Source organism: Thermobia domestica, chromosome 9, assembly GCF_964235325.1.
Source record: "Thermobia domestica chromosome 9, izTheDome1.hap1.1, whole genome shotgun sequence".
Taxonomy (NCBI): Eukaryota; Metazoa; Arthropoda; class Insecta; order Zygentoma; family Lepismatidae; genus Thermobia; species Thermobia domestica.
The window spans coordinates 97154292-97177477 of record NC_137462.1 but is presented as its reverse complement, the minus strand read 5'-3'; the positions used below and the strand labels follow the sequence as shown (position 1 = coordinate 97177477).

At 35.9% G+C, this 23186-nt stretch overlaps 1 protein-coding gene across 3 annotated transcripts in view; it reads left to right on the top strand.

Moving 5' to 3' along the window:
* LOC145694871 (uncharacterized) overlaps positions 1 to 23186 on the top strand; it is an 84791-nt gene that overhangs the window by 14425 nt on the left and 47180 nt on the right. For 2 of the 3 annotated variants that reach the window (XM_081771576.1, XM_081771574.1), the window contains exons 2-4: positions 2031 to 2209; positions 5501 to 5688; positions 7180 to 7422. In XM_081771576.1, the coding sequence (XP_081627702.1) occupies positions 2065 to 2209; positions 5501 to 5688; positions 7180 to 7422 (576 nt within the window). In that variant the 5' untranslated portion in view covers positions 2031 to 2064. The remainder of the gene's footprint in view (positions 1 to 2030; positions 2210 to 5500; positions 5689 to 7179; positions 7423 to 23186) is intronic. The other variant, XM_081771575.1, reaches the window with a different exon arrangement.

Genomic DNA, 23186 nt, shown 5'->3' with positions numbered 1-23186 from the left:
CGCGAGCAATATCTAACATTACTATTCTCCCTTGTTCTTGATACATTTCCCCTATTGATATATGTATAGTGAATTTCATTAATAGGCATGTTCGTACATTTTATGATGCGTTTAGTCACTGAGAGTATATTTGCTCTTCCAGACACAAAGACAACTTACTATTTAAATTTGACTACTATTTAACCAGCATAGAGACTCAATTAAATATATCCCATAATGTTCAAAATAACAGTAAGTGAAATTCTTTATTTGAATTTAAAGTAAACCTATATTAAATTTGTTTTTTGAAATAGCCTATACAATCTATTACTCTTATTCTCTGTAGATGTATTATTCAAATTTGAAAATGTCATGTTAACATATAAAGTTAGGTAAAGGTAATATATAATTATATAAATGACACACTTTGAAATGTACAGTCTCACAGTATTCAAATATTATTAATATTAAAAACCTGTTACTTATATTTGTCCGAAATTGTATACTGTAAGAACAATGAAATTACCTTAGAAAATGGTTAGTTAAAGTTGAGTTTATAATCTTGAAATGAGGAAGTAAACGGAACAGGATGTTAATAGAAGATACAAGGTGATGAAATTGTAAATTCTCTTTATTTTTGAGCTCCTTCGTGGCTAAGCGGTTAGCGTACGCGCCTTTCGCGTGGGAGAGCCGGGTTCGATTCCACGTTAATCAGTAGGTCCACGTCTCATATAGCCTCGCTGCTGAACGGGACGTTAAACTCAAAATCAACTCAACTCAACTCTCGTTATTTTTGACATGATTAGTTAATATTTTCTCCTGATTCACTCAGCCGAACGGTATCATAAGGCCCAGGGACGCTAGCAGGTTTGTTTTTCAAGAGGCCAAAAGATTAACATACAAGTACAGTCACGAATAATCACCCACATGAATATGTGCGGGCATATAATGCATAATAAAAAGCCAGCAATTACTTACGCACACATCCTTATTAACTACAATAAATGAACTATTGTACTATATGTTCTAATTAATTTAAATCGTGGACACCCGAAGGGGAGGGCAGGGTGGGGGCCCGAGGCCCCCTAGCTTTCGAAAATGTATTAATTTTTAAAGATGTTCTTAATACAAATAAAAAATACCAAAAGTAATATAACAACCAGGGATTTGAGCTCCTCCCCCTAGAAAAATTTCTTCAGACTCCCATGGTATAAATATATAAGTATTACAGAGAGTGTGAAAGCAAACTAGTACGTTTTGACATGTATTCATCGAAAATCCAGTGGGGTATTTGTCCCATTGCTGGCGGCGTTGATAAAGGGTCATTCCAAAAGTCCAAATAGTAGTGAGCGCGCTGAGGAGTGCTCTTAGAATGCATCACCGCTATCGGGATTCGCGTTACCCAAGATATCTACAGTATCAAGCAGGGGCGGATCTAGGACGGACTTCTGGGGGAGCGGTGGGTTGTAATACTGTTACTTACTCGTAGACTTACTTTTAAGAGCTCCAAACTGTAAGATGGCTTTTATTTAAATATAAAATAAGAAAGTTTATTCTTCTGAGAAGGGGGGAGGAGCAATCGCAGCGATGGCCTCCCTTGATCCGCCCCTGGTATCAACAACACTATGTCGGAATTTGGCGTTGGCGTACTGCGTTCATTTACATTGTAGATGCGGCATAGGTCGTTCAAAATTGTAATGAAATGTACAGATATATGTCAACAGAAAACTTCCATTTTGTATTGTTACGGCCGATAAGAGTAGTAATACGCATTACATGCCCTAGGGGACTATAGTTGATGCTGAATTCCAAATTACCCCAACTGTAGTGCAGGAGATATATTACCCCAACTGTAAGGCATTTAAACATACTTTCCAAAAATTAATATACACAGAAATTATGTTTTAGGAGCTGATACAAAGAAATGAATTCATGTTAAGTCTCAACCTCCAGTCTGGACAAATCTATTCACAGCATAACTTAAGAATGTAGTATTATTTTCAGAGTTGAGCTGCTGAAAATTAGTCTTCACAATGCACTGTTCATTTCAGATCACTTGCTCACCCTCAAACAGTTTTCATAAACATGTTAAGCCCTTTACAGGAAATGGAAGAGGTTTATTACTTGAGAGACCGCAAACTTTGCAATAGGGAACTAGACAGTGATAGATTGATTGAAGAAACTGGAAAGACACGCAGTAATTTATGTCAATCCTCCTCAAAGTACGAAGGTAAGTTTTAGTTTGTAAAATTAGGAAAGGAAATCACATTATCATTTTAGATCCTAGCAACATCTTTAACTCCGTATTTATGGATTTCTATGGAGAAGATATGTTTCATTTAGCTAGTTATGAGTTTGTCCGATTATGAGGAAAACTACTCTTTATTGATATTTTAGAAACCTTAATTATAAGTGCACAGTGCATTTACTTCACGTTTTGTAGGTTCGTTTTTGCAATTTCCACTAATTTATTAGATGTCTTACAATTAATTAGTAACTTTAGCAGAACTTCGACTTACTTAAGCCCAAAATTAGTTGCCAATATCTTAAGAACCAAAGATCTTCAAAGAAAAAAATATTTCACGTGCTTACTAGGTCAGTCAAAGTGTACGTTTATGCTAGAGCTCTCACTATTGGTGCAAAAAATCCCTGATTCAGTCCTCGGATACGTAGTTTGTAGGGAACAATATGATGTCCGTGTGGTTTTTCAGGATTCTTCTGTTTTCTCCTACATTTCCATTGCACCAGTTCTTTCATAATCATTTAATTGTATTATTTTCACCCGTCTCTTTTAGCATGGTACATAATACTACAAATTTCATTTTTACCCCCATCCCACGTTTGGTCAAGACTAGAGGTCAAGGGTATGTTCTATAGAACCCGTATGTTCAGTAATTAGCACTAGGTCCAGTCCAGTATTAGGTATATTTCCGAATAAATGTAACTACTGAAGTAAGTATATATAAAAGTAAATGCATTTGAGCAAAGCAACGGACTACACTATGAAAGAAGTTATCATTCCTAACAGTAAAACTCATGACAAGGAACTTAGAATCAGGCAGAGATAGATAGATGCACCTCCAACTATGACAGGCAACCTCTCTACTAGTAATGACTATCACTTAAACCACACAGGCACGTCGTCTTCTATTACCACAATTCTGGAATAAAAATACCAAACAAAGTACGTTGTAAAACTCCATTTGTTGTATACCATAGGTAAAAGTGAAGGGGAACGCATATATTTTAAGCATGAGCAAGTGAGTTTATCGTTGTTTGGGTTTCGTATTCCTCTGCGCCTACTATTCTTGGTATTGCCATTAAACTGCTACTGTGCAAGTCTGGTGGACCCTTACCTTCTTTACAAATGTTGTTAATTATTTTATACAATGTGTACTGAACTTCCTGTCTCATAATTTGAGCGATTTCCGCTGGTATCTCGTCTACATATGGGATTCCATATTTTAGGTCTTGTAATAAGAGTATGCAGTGTCCTCATAGGTTCTTTTCTATTCCTTCTGTTTCCAAGTTTCGCTAATTCTTTATCGCTTCAACATAGCTTTACATACGTCGTATATATACAGGGTCAGTCAAAATAAGTGTTACAAGCCAATATCTCGCGAACTATACATCAAATAGAAAAATGTTAGAGTGAATATACAATACAGAGAGGCCTTAAAATGAGTCAAACACTAGATTCCTGCCGCCCCCGATTTTGGGAGGAGGGGGGTGTACGTGAAATTTTCAAATGGGAACATTGGCCGAGTGATACCTCGTTCGAAAGAGCTTGGAAAAGTAAACAATTTTGGTAGGAATCAATTTTTGCTATTGGGCACCGTTTTCAAGATGGCCCCCAAAAAGATGGTTATGTTCTGTATCAGATAACATTTCCAGTACTTATAAATCAGAAACGGCTGAGTAGAAAACATGAAACAAAAGTGTTAAGGGTCAATGTACAATACAGACGGCCTAAAATATGAGCAAAACACGAGGTCCCCCGGCCCCCCATATTGGAGGGGGAGGCGTACGTGTAATTTTCAAATGGCATCATAGGGCGAGTGATACCTTCTTTGATAGATCGTGAAATACCAAACAGCTTAGTACAAAATTAGCACCTCGTGTTTGACCTGGCCGTCATGAAGATAGATTAATTCCACGGGAGCAAACTGTTACTAGTACATATTATTACATTCCTAAGTTAAGAAACGAACTGAAAAAGAAACATCATGGATTGGTCACAAAAGGTGTGCTGCTGTTGACACCTGTTGACTGCTGTTGCTCCACTCATAATTACCAGACCTAGAATCAAGTGACTTCTTTCTTTTACCAGAAACGAAGCAAACAACTCAGAAGATGAATTTTGACAGTAGGGGTGACTTCGTTTCTGAGGTTAAACTGTGTGATCCATGACATTTATCTGAATGTCTATGCATTTCATAATTAGATTTCAGTTACTAATTTTGATAAGTGTTGACCTATCATTTTGTTAGTTCTGATATTTCAGCAAGATGAAAGTACGTATTCATAAATGTAAGCGTAAATTTCCATAAGGTGTCCATAATTTTGAGTTTAGAAATATAGGAGTCTTACTTGGTATTCATTACAGTAATTCATATTTTACTCGCTATCTAGTTGCAGCAACACATGTTTACTTGCAGTTCTCTAATACGTTTAGCACAAGTAACTGCTATTCGATGAGAGACACCTAAATGACATACAAAGTGATTTCTTCAGTTTAACCTTGACGTTATCAGTAAGTGTCAAATGTGAAAATGGATGATGATTACCTCTTTTACTCATAAGAGATCCACCTATTTCCTATTTGTGTGCTAATGCTACTATTACCCTTCAGACATATCCTTTCAGACATATCAGTAATTAAATTCAAAATTCAGTATTTCCCTTTATAATGGAGAGTCATTATACAATCGAGTACTGCATCTTCATAATATCGAGTGAAACTATCGGGAGATACTATCATGAGGGATTACCACATTCTTCCTCTAAGGAAATGTCACTGTCACCTCTTGTGATGTGTAAACAAACGTCTTGGATACAGTCTAATTTGAAACTAAAATAGTCCATTCAAATATGAAATATTCGTAATATGAAATAATTCAACCCAGGTTTTCAGCATGCGATTTCCTTTTTCAACAATCATGTAAAAACTTTTATATCTTTTCGACAATACACTGTTTATGTTTTGTTTGTTTACTTGTCTGGATGAAAATCAATTCAGCCCATTACTGCAACCTCTAAACTAAGGTTCAACTAAAATATCTATGTATCTGAGGCAATTATATTTTAGTGTTTGATTTCCTAGGAATCCTCCGATACAGTGTCCGTTGAAATCATATTTTACAATATTGGCATTGTTTTCTTAATATCAAGAAGTTTGATACCTTATACATCAACACAGATTATTTCCCTTAGTCTTTCTCATCTAATATGAAGTACAAATGATGAGTTGTTAATAGTAATATTTAACTGCTCTTTTATTATTTTTTCTCATGACACCTAGACGCGTTGTCTTTTGGAAAACACTACATGTCGTGGGTTAACAAAGTGAAGGAATGTCCAGACTTAAATATCAGAACCAGTTATTTATCTGCACTAAATGAACAGATGCTAGAAGGCGTATTTAAACCACCTTTTGATAGACTTCCAACTGACAGTCCTTTACCTCCATTAAGGATTTCAGAGGAAAGGGTAAGTAAATATAGCAGCGCTAATTATTTTCATTTCAAAAGTTTTACATTTATCTGTTGTCAACATCAATGTGATTTCAAATGTATACTGTGTTGAAAATACTAGATTACGTACGTACCGAATTTGATAGTATTGCCACAGGAATGTTCACTGATGATTCAATATGTGTAACTATGTTCTTTCCCAAGGTAGAAGCACATTTTAACCGGAAGAGTTATATTTGGTTGTAGGTTTACTTTTATGTTTTGTGTATAATTTAACGTTTAAGATTCGGCTATTTGTCTAGCCTAAAAGAACTGTCAGGGTTGCAACCTAACATACAGGATACATACCCCATCAAAGCAATAATAAAACTTGAGAAAAAATCACATACCAAAGGGGAGAAGAGTTCCTTTAGAATGAGGTCCGATAGGAACGAAACTTGCCAACTTTGTTCTATTCGAGAGGCTGAGAAAAAATATTTTATAAAAGTTATACAATCCTGTCTCCCATTCTTTCCTAGATCTAAAAGCCAAACCTTTACCAGTTTAACTATAGACAATCGAAATTATATGCAGCATGGAAAATAAAGTTTAATGTAAAATCGTCTACTAGAAATACACGTATGAATAATACAATCTATGTGCAAGATTGATATGAAAACATTCTAAAATATCTACACAGATCAACTAACCAACGCACATTTAACTAACATTCAAAGGGTATGGATTTTCGTACAAAATCTACCACATTCGTGAAATTAGATTGAATAGGTGCATGAAATGTCAGATTTAATAATAAGCAACTATTTTATGTTCCACTAATACTATCATGATGGCCATATTTTTAGGTTCTCAATTACCTGCACATACCCTATAATATACATTTTGTAGTATTTGGCAATAGAATATCACTCAGTGTCATATATTTATACAGATAGTTTTTTTTACAATAAGTCATATTTTTTTATTTTTTAAAAACCAACCTAATACTCTTATTGAAATCAATTTGGAAATTATACAAACTTCTGGCTCTTTTTACTATGTAGATATGTTACTTTGAGTGATAACAAACCAAATAGTATGTATGTATAATCTCTTTACCCTTAGCAAATATATTAAATATCTGTCCTAATTTATTTTCTTCATTTTAAAGTATTTAACGGGATAAAGATCAGAGTGTTCCATCTTCACGCAATTTGTAATGGAGATTACACTGCCTTGCTACTGTTATTTCGTATATGTATCTCTAAAGAAATTTCACTTCCAAAGCAATATGTCCTGTAGATACATCAAAATAACTCAAGTGCACCGTTTTGCCATGCAAGTATGAATGCTGATCTTAAACATTTAATTACTCTGTCCACAAAATATTATATATTGTATGCCATTCATATTGCTATTTAGTATAAGAGTATAACATATTTCAGATAATTAACATGAATTTTGAAAGTACATTGAGAATGAATGTATGTAATCTCTTGTGAATAATATGTTTTAATTTCTCCATCAGAAATCGCAAGATATCTTGAACAGACCTTACACTCCAGAGAATTTTCATAACCCAACTTCTGTTCAAAATGAGGAAAGAAAAAATTCAAAAGATGACGATGCTCGAGGGAATCATTCAAAACTCACACTCGTCTTGAAGTTGATGAATGGCTATGAGGATAAACAAGAGTCTACGGCAAATGTATTCGGTCATCCAAAGGCGGAGCTGGAAAATAGAGTCTCCCAAAATGTGACAAGCTCAATGGTAAGATGCATTTTTAAAATAAGTATCCTACTCCGTTTAACACATTCTATCTTACATAGAAATTTTTGCGACAATATTATTAATGACATTTTTTAACTTTTCTTTTATTGTACATTCAAACCAGGTGTTAGAATACCTTTTATAACAAATTCCAACACTATAAATAAAAATATAAATTCTTTAAACTAATTCCGTAAAACCTTCAATATCCAAACTGTGTTTTATTGTTTCTGAAGGATTCCTGAATTATTCTTAGCATAATATGTTTCATAGTTGAATGTATAGAAATTCCGCGGTTACAAAGGTTAGTAAGGAACTTCTGCAGTAATCTCTAATAACCACATCACAACTCCTAAAAATTATATATATATATATATATATATATATATATATATATATATATATATATATATATATATAAAATAGAAAACATGCACCATGGCAAAAATTTCTGTCATCACAAATAATACATATATGACCTCTATCAGCTAGAAAAATTTCATTGAAATCGGAGCCGGACAATTGGGTGATGTCCCTTGTTAGCTTAATATAATTGTTATTTTAGCAGCGCGATGCGCGAATATGATTGTTATTTGAAAGAAACAGGGATAGAAGAAAAAGAAATTTGAGATTTAATTTCGTCGATTAAGTGTAAAACAAGTTACCTAGTTGCAGAAAGGTCTACTGATTCTAAGAGTAATATTTTAGTTAATGTTTTGAAAGAAATAGGTGATTCTCAGTAAAAACTTGATAATTTAGGCCAGTATTTTGTAACTCCAAATATTATATTGTTGAAGTTTAAGAGGTAGCTTTTATATTGTATTGTTAAATCTTTGATCACTTGTTCACTATTACATGCTCTGACATTCCATTACTGCTATGTAACTATATTATATACTAATTCAAATTCAAGTAAACTCAAATAACCAAATTTTGTGTGTATCCCACGGTTCTAATGTATGGATTAGAAGACAGGCATACATGGATATGTAACAATACAGTTATTTAATATGAACAAACGAACACGGTCACTGTGCTAATTTAAAAAGAATTTAAAATCATTTTTTAGACAATATTTCTCGGTAGATGGAAAATAATACTGATTTTACCCTTCAATTTCGGAGAGACATGAATACATTTCATACATGGTTCTCTATTCAAATAAATCTGTACTCTATTTTAATTCACACAACGCGTTTTCCAGCTATTAAATAACTATATTCCATCAGCAAATGTGAGTCTTCAACTTTCTAAACCCTATTTATTTATATATAACTAGACATTATGCATACTGCAAATTAATAACACGCACACTGACACAAGATACCGGTAACAATATGTATCCTGTCTTACCGATTAAATAGGCTGAAAGTTGCCTTCACAAACGATATTTTACAAGGGATGTTGCACTTATTAGTACAGGTAGTAGTAATCGCATGACTTGGCCTAACTTTTAATTATCCAATTTGGGTCCCCCATGGACCATAATGAATGAATCAGGGATGCTTTGGCCCCGGGATTACGTCACCTATTGAAATTTTGCTTATGCTTATTCAGGGGCCATGCACGATGGTACGAATGAGTCAGAGGTACCTTGGCCATGCTATGACGTCATTGAATTGGGAATATTGGATCAGAGGTCATGATGATTCTTTAAAATTACTAAAAATATGGTCTTGATGATTCATTACGTTATGAAATAGTACAGGTTTACGAATGCTTTCGTTCCCTTTTATGGCATAAAATTTGGAGATTGTTATGCATGGACTAACACTTGTGCAAATGAAATCTTTAGTTTTACGTCCCACGTTTATGCCGGTTAGGCTAAAGACCCATACAGCAGAGGTGAACGCTCTACCACTGAGCCACCGCACCTTTACTGGTATGAATGAATTAGAGGTAGTTGGTTCGATCTAATATGTTCGTTTGACGTCACTGAACTGGGATTTTTAGCTTGGAGCTTATGATGGCTTGTTTCGTTTCCTTTTATGGGTATAAAATTACCAAAACAAGGTTTGATTTCTTTCTTGATGACCTATTACATTATGAATTAGTAGACCCCAGTAATAGTATAAATTAGTATTAATATGAAACTCGAAAACTTTGGAGTTCCTTTGTGGCTAACCGGTTAGCGTATGCGCCTTTAACGTGGGAGACCAGGGTTCGATTCCCGGCAGGAGCTCATGCGGTTCGGATTGTTATCCCTTTGATGAGATGGACTAACACTGGTGCAAATGAAATCTTTAGTTTACGTCCCACGATTAGGCTAAAGGAGACGGTGACGATGAGAAAGGAATGAAAGTGTGGGAGGAAACTGGAGCATAATGTTGCTTACCACAAAATTACTTTGAACCAGGGACCCCATACAGCAGAGGTGAACGCTCTACCACTGAGCCACCACCTTCCTTACTGGTGCGAATGAAGTAGAGGTATTTGGTTTGAGCTAATGTGTTTGTTTGACGTCGGGCAGACCCTATTTCACTTTTGGGACCCCCCCACATGGACCATAGCGAATGAATTAGAGATGTTTTGCCCCGGGATTGCATTACCTATTGAAAGTTTTGCTTATGTTTACTCAGGGGCAGGGATCACTCAGGACACATAAGATCACATTGATTTACATCAGGAGTTGGGGGAGGGAGGGAGGGGAGTATCGCACCTCGTACTCTTTGATGAGTATAAAAATATCAATTTCGGAAGTTTTTTTTTTTTTTAACTTATCCTATTATCTTTCACGAGACATTTTCGTTATATAATAGAGTACAATGGTTTACTTTTGGGGAGTTATCGTTCCCTTTGGAGCCTTATTACGTTATATGGAGGCGTATTTAAATATTCCCTTAAATTTGATAAGTACTTTGTGATCCATTTTGTTCCGGTTCAGGGGTGAACATGGATACCTTGGAATCGTCCCGAGTTCGATTCTTGGAAATGTTGAATTTAATGTCCCCACCGATGATGAGAAATGATGAAATGAGAAAACATCATAAACTTACTTGCTTGCGGATTGAAGCAGAGACCTCACACATCAGAAAAAAACGCTGAGCCATCATGCCAACTTCAGTGCGAGCAGTTTTGCGTATGAAAAAGAACATGATCAGATTATGTTACATTACACATTTCTGCTCGTTGTTAAGCATAGAAGTTTGTTATTGTGAAATTGCAGCATGTGCTTTTACTACATCAGCATTGTTCTCGGCTGACGGACTTTTAAAGCTCAACTTTACATTTATGTCAAAGACAGTTTCGTAACATATCGATGAGTGTTACACTTTTCAATCAAGTTTAAGGAAAATGAATCACATTTTAGATGTGGTAATTTGAATGTCGTATTAAACTAACGAGTCAACGGTATGATGTCATTATCAAAATTGCGATACTAGATGTCGTAACGATTGATGTGTAAGGAGAAAAACGTGAATAATGTCACAACCAATCAGATTGTTTCTTACATCACGTTTCGGCTCATGATACATGATGAAAGCTGTGTTTTCATTGGTTCTCCGTGATGTCATTGATTCATTTCCTCGTTTCTGATTGGCTGATAGTGTTGTCACTTTATAGTTGAACACGTTTCAGATCTAAATAAAATTCTTAATTTCATTTTCAAGTCCTACTTCCACGAAGATCTTGAATGAACGTAGGTGTACCTCTAGTGACAGCGTGACTTTACTCCGTTCCTTGAATTTGAGGTAAGTATCAACCGCGTTTTCTTAATATCAATGGAGTGTTTTTGCATGAGGATAACATTGTTATCACTGTTTTTATTTAACATGAAATATTTTAGCAAATGGAAGAATAACCCTCACTTACTTGACCGGGGATCTCACACATTAGAAGTAAGCACGAGAAATTTATTGATTTTGGTTTAGCGTCCCTTCAGTAGTGAGGCTAGGAATACAGCTTAATGTTGAATTTGAGCGCATACTGGGTGTTGAACCCGGGCCACATCCCACACATTAGAAGTAAGCACGAGAAATTTGTTGATTTTGGTTTAGCGTCCCTTCAGTAGTGGGGGGGGGGCTAGGAATAAAGCTTAATGTTGAATCTGAGTGCATACTGGGTGTTGAACCCGGGCCAGAGGTGCGTAACGCTAACCACTTAGCTCAGTTTCTGAAAGTTACCATTAACGTAAACAAAGAAACTACGCACGAATTTGTTCCCTACAACGTGAGACGTGGACTTGCAGTTTAATGTGGGATCTGATCTCCCGCCGAGAAACGAATTCGAGTCTTTCTTGTCTAACCGCTTGAAAAAAGCAAGCGCATGAGATTTTGTTTTCGTTTCATGTTCGTCGTACGTTTAAAGTTCAGTGTCAGGGGAAAAATGATTCTCTCAGCACAGTTAGAAAAACAATTTCATTCATTCTTTTTATCACTACAGAAAGTTAGGTCAGTTACATGTTGGTCCCGGGTTTGATTTCCAGTATGACGACAATAAAACGTTTCAGTAGTAGAACTGTTTGAGATATGATCATTCTTTTAGGATTGATCGTGTAGTCATTTTGATAACGTAGTGATCTCTGAATTCAATTTTAATTCGTGCTTTTTTTTCTCTTCTCGTTTTAGATATTTGTTTTCTTTGCCTATTCCTTTTCTGCTTACCTTACCTTTTTCCTATTTGAATATGGCTACTTCTGGCTTTACTGTCTTGCGAGAAATCAATAGACATTATCGGCGTTTTAATCTTGAAGGACGAATGCTGGAAATTCAAATTAATGCTCCGGCCAGTGGCACCGATATTGTTGAATGGGTTCAGGCCTCCTTTCAACAGATGTTGGATTACTTATTGGAAAATGTCGACGAATTATCGATGGTTGGATTATCTATTTTATCTCATGATGAGAAGAACAAACCGTTTTATTTATCTTTTCGGCGTGCAAGTAATTTGACACTGGAGACTTTATGGGCTTCCTTTGATCGCATCCTTCAAAGTAACGATAGTTTTCTCATGAACGAACCGTTCATTGTACATTTTCATCATGTGGATGTGCCCCGTGGATTTGGATTGGTGCGTCGAGGTCTTTTATCAAACGACAAATTATTAAAGTGCAAGAAAGGCATCCTACGAGTAAAAAACACCGACAAGAAATGTTTGGCTTATGCAATTGTGATTGCTATTGGCTTAAAGAAATATAAGGATACGAACAAGAAACTGTACAGACAATATCACAACCAGAGCAAGTGTGTTGTTCTCCCAGCCGTACATGAACTTTTGTCCAGATCATCAGTGAATTTAGATCATGGAGGATCCGTGGAAGAATTGCGACAATTGCAACGTTACTTGACAAATTATAAACTTACCGTATACACCAGCTTCTCCGGAGAAGATATTCTGTATGAAGGACCGGGTGGCGAAGACAAGATTCCAATCAATTTAATGTGCATCAATTCTCATTATGACATCATCACGTCATTAACGTCTGTTTTTTCTACCAACTATTACTGTGCTGCATGCCACAAAAAATATGATCATCGTAATGCACACGTCAAGAACTGTTCGGCCATGTGCGAGAAATGTTTGCAGAAACCGCCATGCAGTAAGACCAATACGGAGAAGCAGTGCCTAGAATGCAATCGTGAATTTTATGGTGAAACATGCTATACAAATCATCTGACTCTACCATATCATAAAGGCCAACCAATATGCAAGATGGTGAAACAGTGTGCCAAATGTCTACGCATTTATTCGTTTGTCCATACAGGGGAAAGAAAACATGATTGTACAGATTATTTTTGTAATGTGTGCCATAAACACGTTACGTCTACCCACCAATGCTACATGAAGCCTGATACGACTCAATTAAAACCTGGAGTTCCATCAGTGTTACATGCCAAGAAGGCTATGATTGTCTTCTATGATATCGAAGCCACACAGGATACTTTCTTCGATGAAGACACGTTCATTCATAAGCCCAATTTACTGGTGGCCCAACAAGTATGTTACAACTGTGTTCAAGATGAAGATATACATCATCCGTGTGAAGTTTGTGGACAGCGGGAACATATTTTTCAAGATGATCCGATCAATGCCTTTCTTGCGTATTTACGTCAACCACAACCCAACATCAAACTTATTGTATCTTTGGCACATAACTGTAAGGGATATGATGGTCATTTTATTCTTAAATCTTTAGTGGAAGAACATGAATTGAAACCTACTTTGATCTTGAACGGAGCAAAAATTTTAAGCATGAAAGTGAATCACTTATCGTTTATTGACTCCTTAAATTTCATGCCAATGGCTTTAAGTAAATTATCCAAGGCATTTCATTTACCAGCGACCAAAGGATATTTTCCACACTTTTTTAATACTGCTGCAAATCAAGCGTATGTGGGAAAATTACCGGACATCTATTATTATGGTGCAGATGAAATGAAAGTGGATGAACGAGAGAAATTCATGACATGGTATAACGAACACCAGAACGATACGTTTATTTTCCAAAAAGAATTGGTGAACTATTGTATCCAGGACGTCAACGTACTTCGATTGGCTTGTATATCTTTCATGACCACTTTTGAACAAGAAACTCACGTCAATCCTTTCCTGGAGGCTATCACTTTGGCGAGTGCGTGCAATTTAGTATTTCGACGAAATTTCTTAAAACCTAATACTATTAGCATTCTCCCTGCACGAGGATACCGTCACAGAAACAATCAGTCACGGATTGCTTTGCAGTGGCTTGCCTACATGGAGGAAAAAGAGGGTCATTCAATTCTGCATGCGGCCAAAGGTAAAGAAGTTTATGTTGCTGGTTTTCATCTGGACGGCTACTACAAAGATCCTGACACTAAAGAGGAACACGTGTATGAATTTGAAGGTTGCAGAATTCACGGCTGTCCTCTATGTGTCCCTACAGGCCGTGATCAGCCCATTTATGAGAACTCCGAAGAAACGATGAACTATCGCTACGAGAGAACACAGCGTAAAATGAAATTATTACGATCCATGGGATATAAAATACATGAAATGTGGGAATGTGAATTTCGTCAAGTGTTAAAATCCAATCCAGCATTGGCCTCTTCTTTAAGCACACATCCTTATACTAATAAGACACCATTAAATCCAAGAGACAGCTTCCATGGTGGCCGTGTTAATGCCATTAAATTGTACCACGTCGCAAATGAAAATGAAGGCGAAGAAATAAAATTCTTGGATATCGTTTCCCTGTATCCTTATGTGAATAATTGTGGACGGTATCCAATAGGGCATCCACGAATATATCTACAGGGAGATCCAGAAATGCCCGACATTCAAACTGTCAACGGATTGGTCAAGTTGAAGATCTTGCCTAGCAGAAATGTGTTTCATCCAGTGCTGCCATTTCGTTCAAATAAGAAGTTGTTGTTTCCACTTTGTGCTGCCTGTGCCACAGCATTAAATCAAGATTCTGAATGTACACATTCGGACAGTGAACGAAGCCTAACAGGAACATGGGTGTCCTATGAAATTCAAAAAGCCATTGAACTTGGGTATCAAGTCATTGAAATTTACGAAATTTGGGATTACGACATCACCGTATATGATCCAGAAACCAAGACTGGCGGATTATTCAGCGAATACATTAACACATTTTTGAAATCTAAGCTGGAAGCTTCTGGATGGCCTGCCAATTGCGTCACCGAAGAAGAAAAGCAGCAGTATATTCAAGTGGTACAACAACGGGAAGGCATAACTTTAGATGCAGCAAATATAATGACAAATTCAGCACGTCGTAGTCTTGCAAAACTCTGTTTGAATGCCTTCTGGGGACGACTCGCTATAAGAGACAATTTCAGCCAAACGACCATCATTAACGACCCCAAAGAACTGTATCAGAAATTAACTGCTCCAGATATAAAAGTCAACCAAATTTTACCTGTTAACGATTCGATGTTATACCTTTATTGGCAGTATGAAGATGATGTTCCAGTACAAAATCACAATGCTAATGTTGTCCTTGGAGCATTTACAACGTGTCAAGCTCGTCTGGAACTCTACAAATATTTAGAACTGCTGCAAGAAAGAGTACTATATTTCGATACAGATTCCGTAATATTCACGCAGCGACCATCACAGCCCACAATAGAACCAGAAGTATTTCTTGGTTCAATGTCAAATGAACTGGAATCAATTGGACCAAAAGCATACATTAAAAAATTCGTGTCTGGTGGCCCAAAACAGTACGCCTTGGAAATCTACAACCCCGACACGAAATCAACCAGTTATGTATGGAAAATTCGTGGATTCACACTCAATTATACTGCAAGTCAAAAGCTAAATTTTAACAGTCTGGAGCAAATGATCATAACTCAATCGAATGAAAAAATCTCCATTAGCACGCCGCACAAAATTTACAGAACCCACGATCATCATCTTGTCACAAAACCTGAAGAAAAGAAGTACAGTTTCAACTATAAAAAACGCCGATTAATACCAGACACATACGAGACATTGCCCTATGGGTATAAAAAAGCCAGAACAGAATAACAGCCATATTTTCCCCTAATCCCACCAACATCACCTCCCAAAGACGGGGCAAAGAATCAACGCAACACGGGACATGCTTCAACGAGGCCACAGCGGAAACAAAACTCAGATGACATCACCTTGCAGAAACCCGTGGAGAAAAAAAAAGGAATTCAGGTACGTCACATTTGCGTTTCTTTTCTCACCTCACTCTCTCTCTTGATCAGTTAGTTCGATGTTAATAATCTGTTTTTCTTCTTTCACAGGAAACAAAATAAATATTACCATGTATATTCATATGTTTTATTTTCTCTTTACAGAATTTGTACCCGTCACGGACACGTCTTCCTTTGAAGAAAAAGAAATTCTGTATTCTACTTCACATGCTAAAAATAAATGTACAAAAACATGATTCTGTGTTTTATTTCCTGTACTGCGATTTCAATTTATTTTTTCTGAATCAGTTTACCGATAAAATAAATCAATGTTTTGCGGAAAAAAAAATCAAACTAAATTTTTGTTTCAGAAAATTTTTTGTGTACGAAAAAAAAAACTGATTCAGAAAATTTTTGTGTACGAAAAAAAAATGTTTTCAGAAAAAATTTTGTGTGTACGAAAACAAAATTCTGTTTCAGAAATTTTTTTGTGTGTACAAAAACAAAAACTGTTTCAGAAAAAAAATTTTTATGCACAAACAAAATTCTGTTTCAGAAAAAATTTTTATGTACACCTTGTCTCAAAAAGGTTGAGCGCATTCTTTATTGGTGTTTTGAGGCAATAATTTTCTAAGTCCAGCTTCGGGTATCTTCGGGAAAAAGTAAGCCAGGTTCGAACCTCCAAGCCAGCCTTTGCAATCGGGAAAAAGTTTGCAGATGTGTTTTTCTTCTTTTCAATATAATAGGACTTGTTACCAAGTGTTTAAAACAGCAACATTGATTGAAATACTTCATGATACAATATTTCGAAACTTTTTTTTTTTAATGTCAGCACATGCTTGTTTGTCATTTAGCTCTCCATACGTAATGGAACATTTAAAGACGTTAAAGAATCTTTCCATACGTAAAAGAATGCTCAAAGTTAAGAAATATAACATAATTATCGCCTGAGTACTAAAATAAAAGTCAAAGTAGAATAGAAACAGCGTTTGTAATGGATATGAATGTCATAATTATCTTGAGATCCATTATACATCGCTAGGAGCAGAGTTCTGGAAGTCCTTGTGCTAGCTCATTGGTAAGCTGTCGGATTTCAAATCATAAGGTTGTGAGTTCGAATCCCGTCTAAGTTAATCTTTTTTTTAAATTATATTTTCCGCAATGCATGAAAAATTATATAAAATAATTACATTAGAATACATAAGTTGTGTATATATAACATAATCATTGCAGAACATAGTAATTATTATGTTTAAAATATAACATCTGAGATAATTTTCACAGTAGGTCGGTATTATATATGAGGATGTAAATACAAGTTAAGAAACTCGTTCAATAGCAATAAATAAATCATGTAGTGTATTTATTTGCAGCTATTTGTCATATAGAGGGTAATTCTCAACATTCATAATACAGAATGCCATTTATGTTCTTGAAAAGGTATTCGATGCATAAACAGAAGGTATAAACAGAGAATCCAAAGTCGGAACGCTCGCAAAAAAAAATTCATGAACCCCAAAGGTCACGTGAGCAGACTGGAATTGTCCTTATGAAGCATGCCACAGCAGAAAGTCTTTACATAGATTTTCAATTCAATTCCTGATATATGCTTTTGCAATGTGGAAGTGCCTTGAGTCGCCCTCTCTCGCTCGCTCGCTCGCTCACTCTCTATTTATACAGAATATAAAAGTGGATTTATGTGTGCATTTCAACATAATTCTGATATATCTAGAGCAATTTTAACTATATTTCTTACAGTCTGGAAAAAGAGTACTGTCGGGATACATATCAAAAATGCTAGAAACGGGTCGATATTAGTATCGAATCCATAGTTTCGTGGTCGCTTAGGTGAATAGTTCTACTTTCAATTCAAGTCCAATTAAGCTCCCATTAGTACCCAGGGTGGTTACGTAGCGACATAAAGATATCGAAATCATTCGATATTAGAATCGAATCGTAAGTTTTCAGCGCCGCTAACAGTGCAGCATTTCCCATTAGTCCACATTAATCCACATTTCACATTGGTCCCATTGCCTAGAGGGCAACATATTTGCAGAGAGCAAAGTTTAAAACTTGAATAATATTTTATTTTTTTCCGTATGAAAAAGTTATAAATCAAGAGCAAATATACTATTTCACGAACAATCCTCTTTTACTATTCTAATATGTTTAATAATAGCGTAAGAAATCTAATAGTAATTCAGAACATGTTTCACAGTTGTTATTTTTTGTTACATAGTTGTAGCTGTAGCATGTAGTGAGTGGAATTTAACTGTAATAAATTCACTAATTAACCATATTCGAATTAAGTTTTATTTTTAAGTTCGGGATGAAGGGGCGGAGAAATATGTAGTTATTGGGGGCACCGAGCTTTTCTACATTTTACTTTCAAGATCTCCATTTTTCTTTTGTCATTTGTTCTTAATAAAAAAGTTCAGTCACTTTTGGATTGTCATAGGATAGTAGGAGTTGGATTTTGGGATGCAGCCTGTGAGATTCTAGAGGAGCTAACTGCTTGAAAAAATATTTTTGAATCATCTGTAACATATGAAATAAGGATATGCATCATAAAAAATTGAAAGTAACTATGTCTGCGTAATCATCACGGTCAAATTGCAAAGTCAAATGAATTGACGTTTGGTATATAATCAGGCTCCAATCCCAACTGGGAAGTTATCATACGCGTGTCACTTTCATTATAATACATATCCTTAGGGGGAGTAGAAGTCCGAATTTTTGCGAAAAATTTAGTATCTCACAAGCCGTTCAACTGAGAGCTGAAATTCAGCATATAACTCTTTATTTAAAATAAAGAGAATATGTCCTGGCATTTTTTAAAATTATCTTTTATGAGCGGGGGGACGGGGGTGCACTTTCTATATATTGGAAATTGGTAGTGGGTTGATTTGTAAAAATAATCGAAAACGATTGATATTAGTTGAGAAACAGATTGAGTAATGCAAACTAAAGTTCTTTTTGAATTTTATACCCACTGCTTTCTATTTATAATTGTTGAAGCTGGTGTTTAATATATGGAGCGTTCCGAGCATAAGGCAATCAAGCCATAAAGTTAGAGAAAAATGGCCATAAAATTTGTAGTCTAAACTTAATTACATGGGCATTTTCAATTAGTACGGCGTGCTTAATTATATAGAAAATTAGTTTCTCTCTCTCTCTCTCTCTTTTTTTTTTTTTTTTTTTTTTTTTTACGTTGGTCTACTTTTCCTTGATTTGAAACTTTCAAACTTCACCCTATTTTCTACTAAAATGTGTCTGTAAGGCAACAAAGAAATAATTATATATGATAAATTTAAATTCATTTTAATTTGGAAGATGAGAAACACTTTGCCATTATACAATATCGTAAAGGTCAGACCCACCAGTATTGTAACAGAGAGGTGCTTGAGCCATTAACGGTAGAAATTCAAACTCCGATAAGTGATAATTTCACAGTCTTGTTTTATTACAAGTGTAACCTCTTTATTTAATGGAGAGCAGGGGCGGATCCAGGACCGACTTCTGGGAGGGGCGGTGGGTTGTCATACTGCTACTTTTAAGGGCTTCAAACTTTGGGATGGGTTTTATTTATATATGTAAAATAAGAAAGTTTCCTCTTCTGGGGGGGGCGATCGCCCCCCCTGAATCCGCCCCTGGTGGAGAGGAGGACGTGGGCCATCGGTCAGAGTTGATGTCGATGGATTTTGGTGGGTCGGAGTTGGTCACAATGGTTCAGAGTGGTTCATAGTTGGTGGTGGGTCAGAGTGGATCACGATGGTTGATGGATCAGATTGGGCCAATGGGGCATTTGGGTGGTGGGTGATAGTGGGTCATGATGGGTCGTGGATCAAATTTTCATTGACCCACACCATCTCTGGTTAAAATTGTACTAAAGATAAGAGGCACCGAAGATGCATGTCGGCTATTATGCTCAAATTTTGCGCATGGATAGTACTCCACCAGAAAGCAATAAATCTGAAACGGTTCACGGTATGACCTCCTAGAATTCGAGATGTAGGGGTTTGTCTGATTGGCTAAATTAAGGCGTCAATGATTTATCCTTCAACAACCAAGCTTTTTATGATCGTTTCCGTGAGGAAGTCAGAAGAACACGTGCCTAGTAATCGTAATATTGATAGTTTGCGTCCACCCCGGGTATTTGTTTTGTGTGTGTGTTTTTTTTTTTTTTTGATTCACCTAAATATAAACAAATCACACATATAGGCATTTTGACATATTTTGGGAGAGTAATTTTGTGGTTCGTTGGCGTTTCATCGCGTCTCTGCTGCTGGTAGTAAAGTTTTCAAAATGGAACTTGGGCCACCACGGATCGTCGCTGCGGGGCCACCAATTTCTGGCGAGAGGTCAATAGTTGATCATCTGTAGTCCACCGACGCTTACAGCTTAGAGTAATGAACGATGTCTTTGCCTTGTAGAGTTCATGACTACCGACGTCGGCAGTCAACTAGCTTTTAGTATTCCTTTACTAACCATCTATTGTTCATGTTTGTACACGGTGTTGTCATAATAATAATAATAATAATAATAATAATAATAATAATAATAATAATAATAATAATAATAATAATAATAATAATTATTATTATTATTATTATTATTATTATTATTATTATTATTATTATTATTTATAGTAATAGTAGTATAATTGATGATAGAATAATTATTGTCTATGTATTGTCTAGGTAGGACTACACACAGGATTTAGCTCGTTTTGGTTCGACTTGACTCTAATCCGAGTCGAGTTGGAAGACATTTTTCGCGCCGAGTCCAAGAGTAGACCTCAAAGATGTCTGTTTCGAGTCGAGTCTAGTTTCAAAGAAAAATCGTTCGTGCCCATCCCTACTAATGAGAGCTTAATCGGAGTTAAGCGAAATTGAAAGTCTCACTATTTATCTAAGCGACCCCGAAAACTATGAATCTAATATCGATCATTTTCTAGCAATCTTTTATATGTATCCCCCTCCCATTCACCATAGGTAACCCGACAGCACTCTTTTTGAAACCATAAGAAATGTGGTTAAAATTACTCTAGGCCAGTGGTTCTCAATCTAATTCCTATCACGATCCCCTTTTATCACACGCTCTTGCCAACGACCCTTTTATAATATGTTTTATAATAAGCTAGTGTGGGATTTTTAACATACCTATTTCTATAATAGTAGAATCCATTTTTTTGTTTATAGTGAACAGTGCCACGGGAAATCAGCGCCCGGGGCGAGAGTATAGTACGATGTCACCGTATATATGAGTGACGTCGACAGACTAGCTACGAAGCGCCACCATGGTTGGCACGAAGCTCAATAACATTTTCAAAATAAACCCTACCTTTCCTTAATTTTGAGCACATTTTATTACGTTTTTCCTTCTATTTTACACATGTGCACATGCACTTTCCTAACATGAGTAACACACTTCCTCCGAAATTTGTGGCCCCTTTTTTCGGCGCCCGGCACTGACAGTGGATACAGTAACTGTAATATCTATATTCCCAACGACGAAGGTGCTGGTTCAAGATGGATGTTAAACTCCTTCATTGAAGAGGCCATTAACGTATCCGATCTAAGCCCACAACTTCTTGACCAAATAATAGAATGATCATGCGACAAGTCTTTGCAACTGTTTTTTTGTAACGAAGACTTGGACAAGTTCTGCCTGATGAGGAGAGAAGAATATCCTGGTCTGGGCATTGCTGCTTTAAAAGTAATAATTCCATTTGCTATATCGTACTTGTGCGAAAGTGTTTTTTTTTTTTTTTTATGGTAAACATTAAAACAAAGATAAGAAATCGCTTATCAGTTGAAAATGGCTTGATAATGTTCGTCATGAAGATTGAACCGGACATTGCTGCACTAGTGAAATTACACCAATCTTAGGTGTTTCATTAGGTTTTAATTTTAATTGTATTTCAATGTGCAGATTTTGTTGCATGTGTATTTTTCTAGTATTTCTATATACAGTTCTTATTAGTTTTATATCATACCTCTTTGATTTAAATTCATTTTTAAACAACTCTACTAACTAACTAACTCTATGGCCTATGGAACCCGGAGGTTTAATGCCGCGTTCACAAAAGCTCTACACTGACTTCTATCCTTAGCTAATTGGATCCAGTTTCTACTTTGTATTCTTATCTCAGCGAGATCCATCTTAATATTGTCCTCCCATCTGCGCCTAGGTCTTCCTAATGGTCGTTTTCCGATTGATCTTCCAGTCAAGATTTTGAAAGCATTTCTACTTGCTTCCATTCTAGCTACATGACCTGCCCACCTAAGCCTTCTAGACTTGACGACCCTAACAATGTTGAGTAAACCGTATAAATTATGTAGTTCCTCGTTATGAAGTTTCCGTTCCCCATTCCCGTTCCTCTTGGGTCCGAATATTCGTCTAAGGATCTTGTTCTCAAATACTTTCAGTCTATGTTCTTCCCTCAGATTAAGCGACCATGTTTCGCAACCATACAGAACAACAGGCATGATTATCGTTTTGTATATTTTAAGCTTCAAATTTCTCGACAGAATTCGCGACGACAAGATACTTTGAACCGAATAGTAACACGAATTCTACACCCTTTGATAATGTTCAGTATATCAGAACAAAATTAAAAGTAATATTTAAAAATAATTTCTGGTATTAGATTCTAACTATATTTATATCTTCCGCCTATCTTCGCGATCCCCTAGGGGCCGCGACTTCCAGGTTGAGAAACCCTGCTCTAGGCATACATGAGTTATGTTGGAACATACATACATACACTTTTATGTGTATAAATGCAGATAAGAAAGAGTTGAGAGAAAGCGATTAAGGAATTACCGCTCTCAATCTCTTCACTTTACTTTTGCGATTCGCGAATTTCTTACGTGACAGTTTGGGGCTAGCTAGTTTTTTTTGTCTTGGACCACGATCCGATTTTCGATATGCTCTACCTAAATGCTGTAATGCGAATATTGAGAAGTTATCTGCGATGAAAGTAGCTGCAAATAAATACATTACATAACTTATTTATTGCTATTACACGATTTTTTAAATTTGTATTCAATATTCACACATAACACACCGACGTTCTGTCAATACCTCAGATGTTATATTTTAAAGATAAGAATTACTTATGTCGTGAAATGATATGAATATATATATTCAACT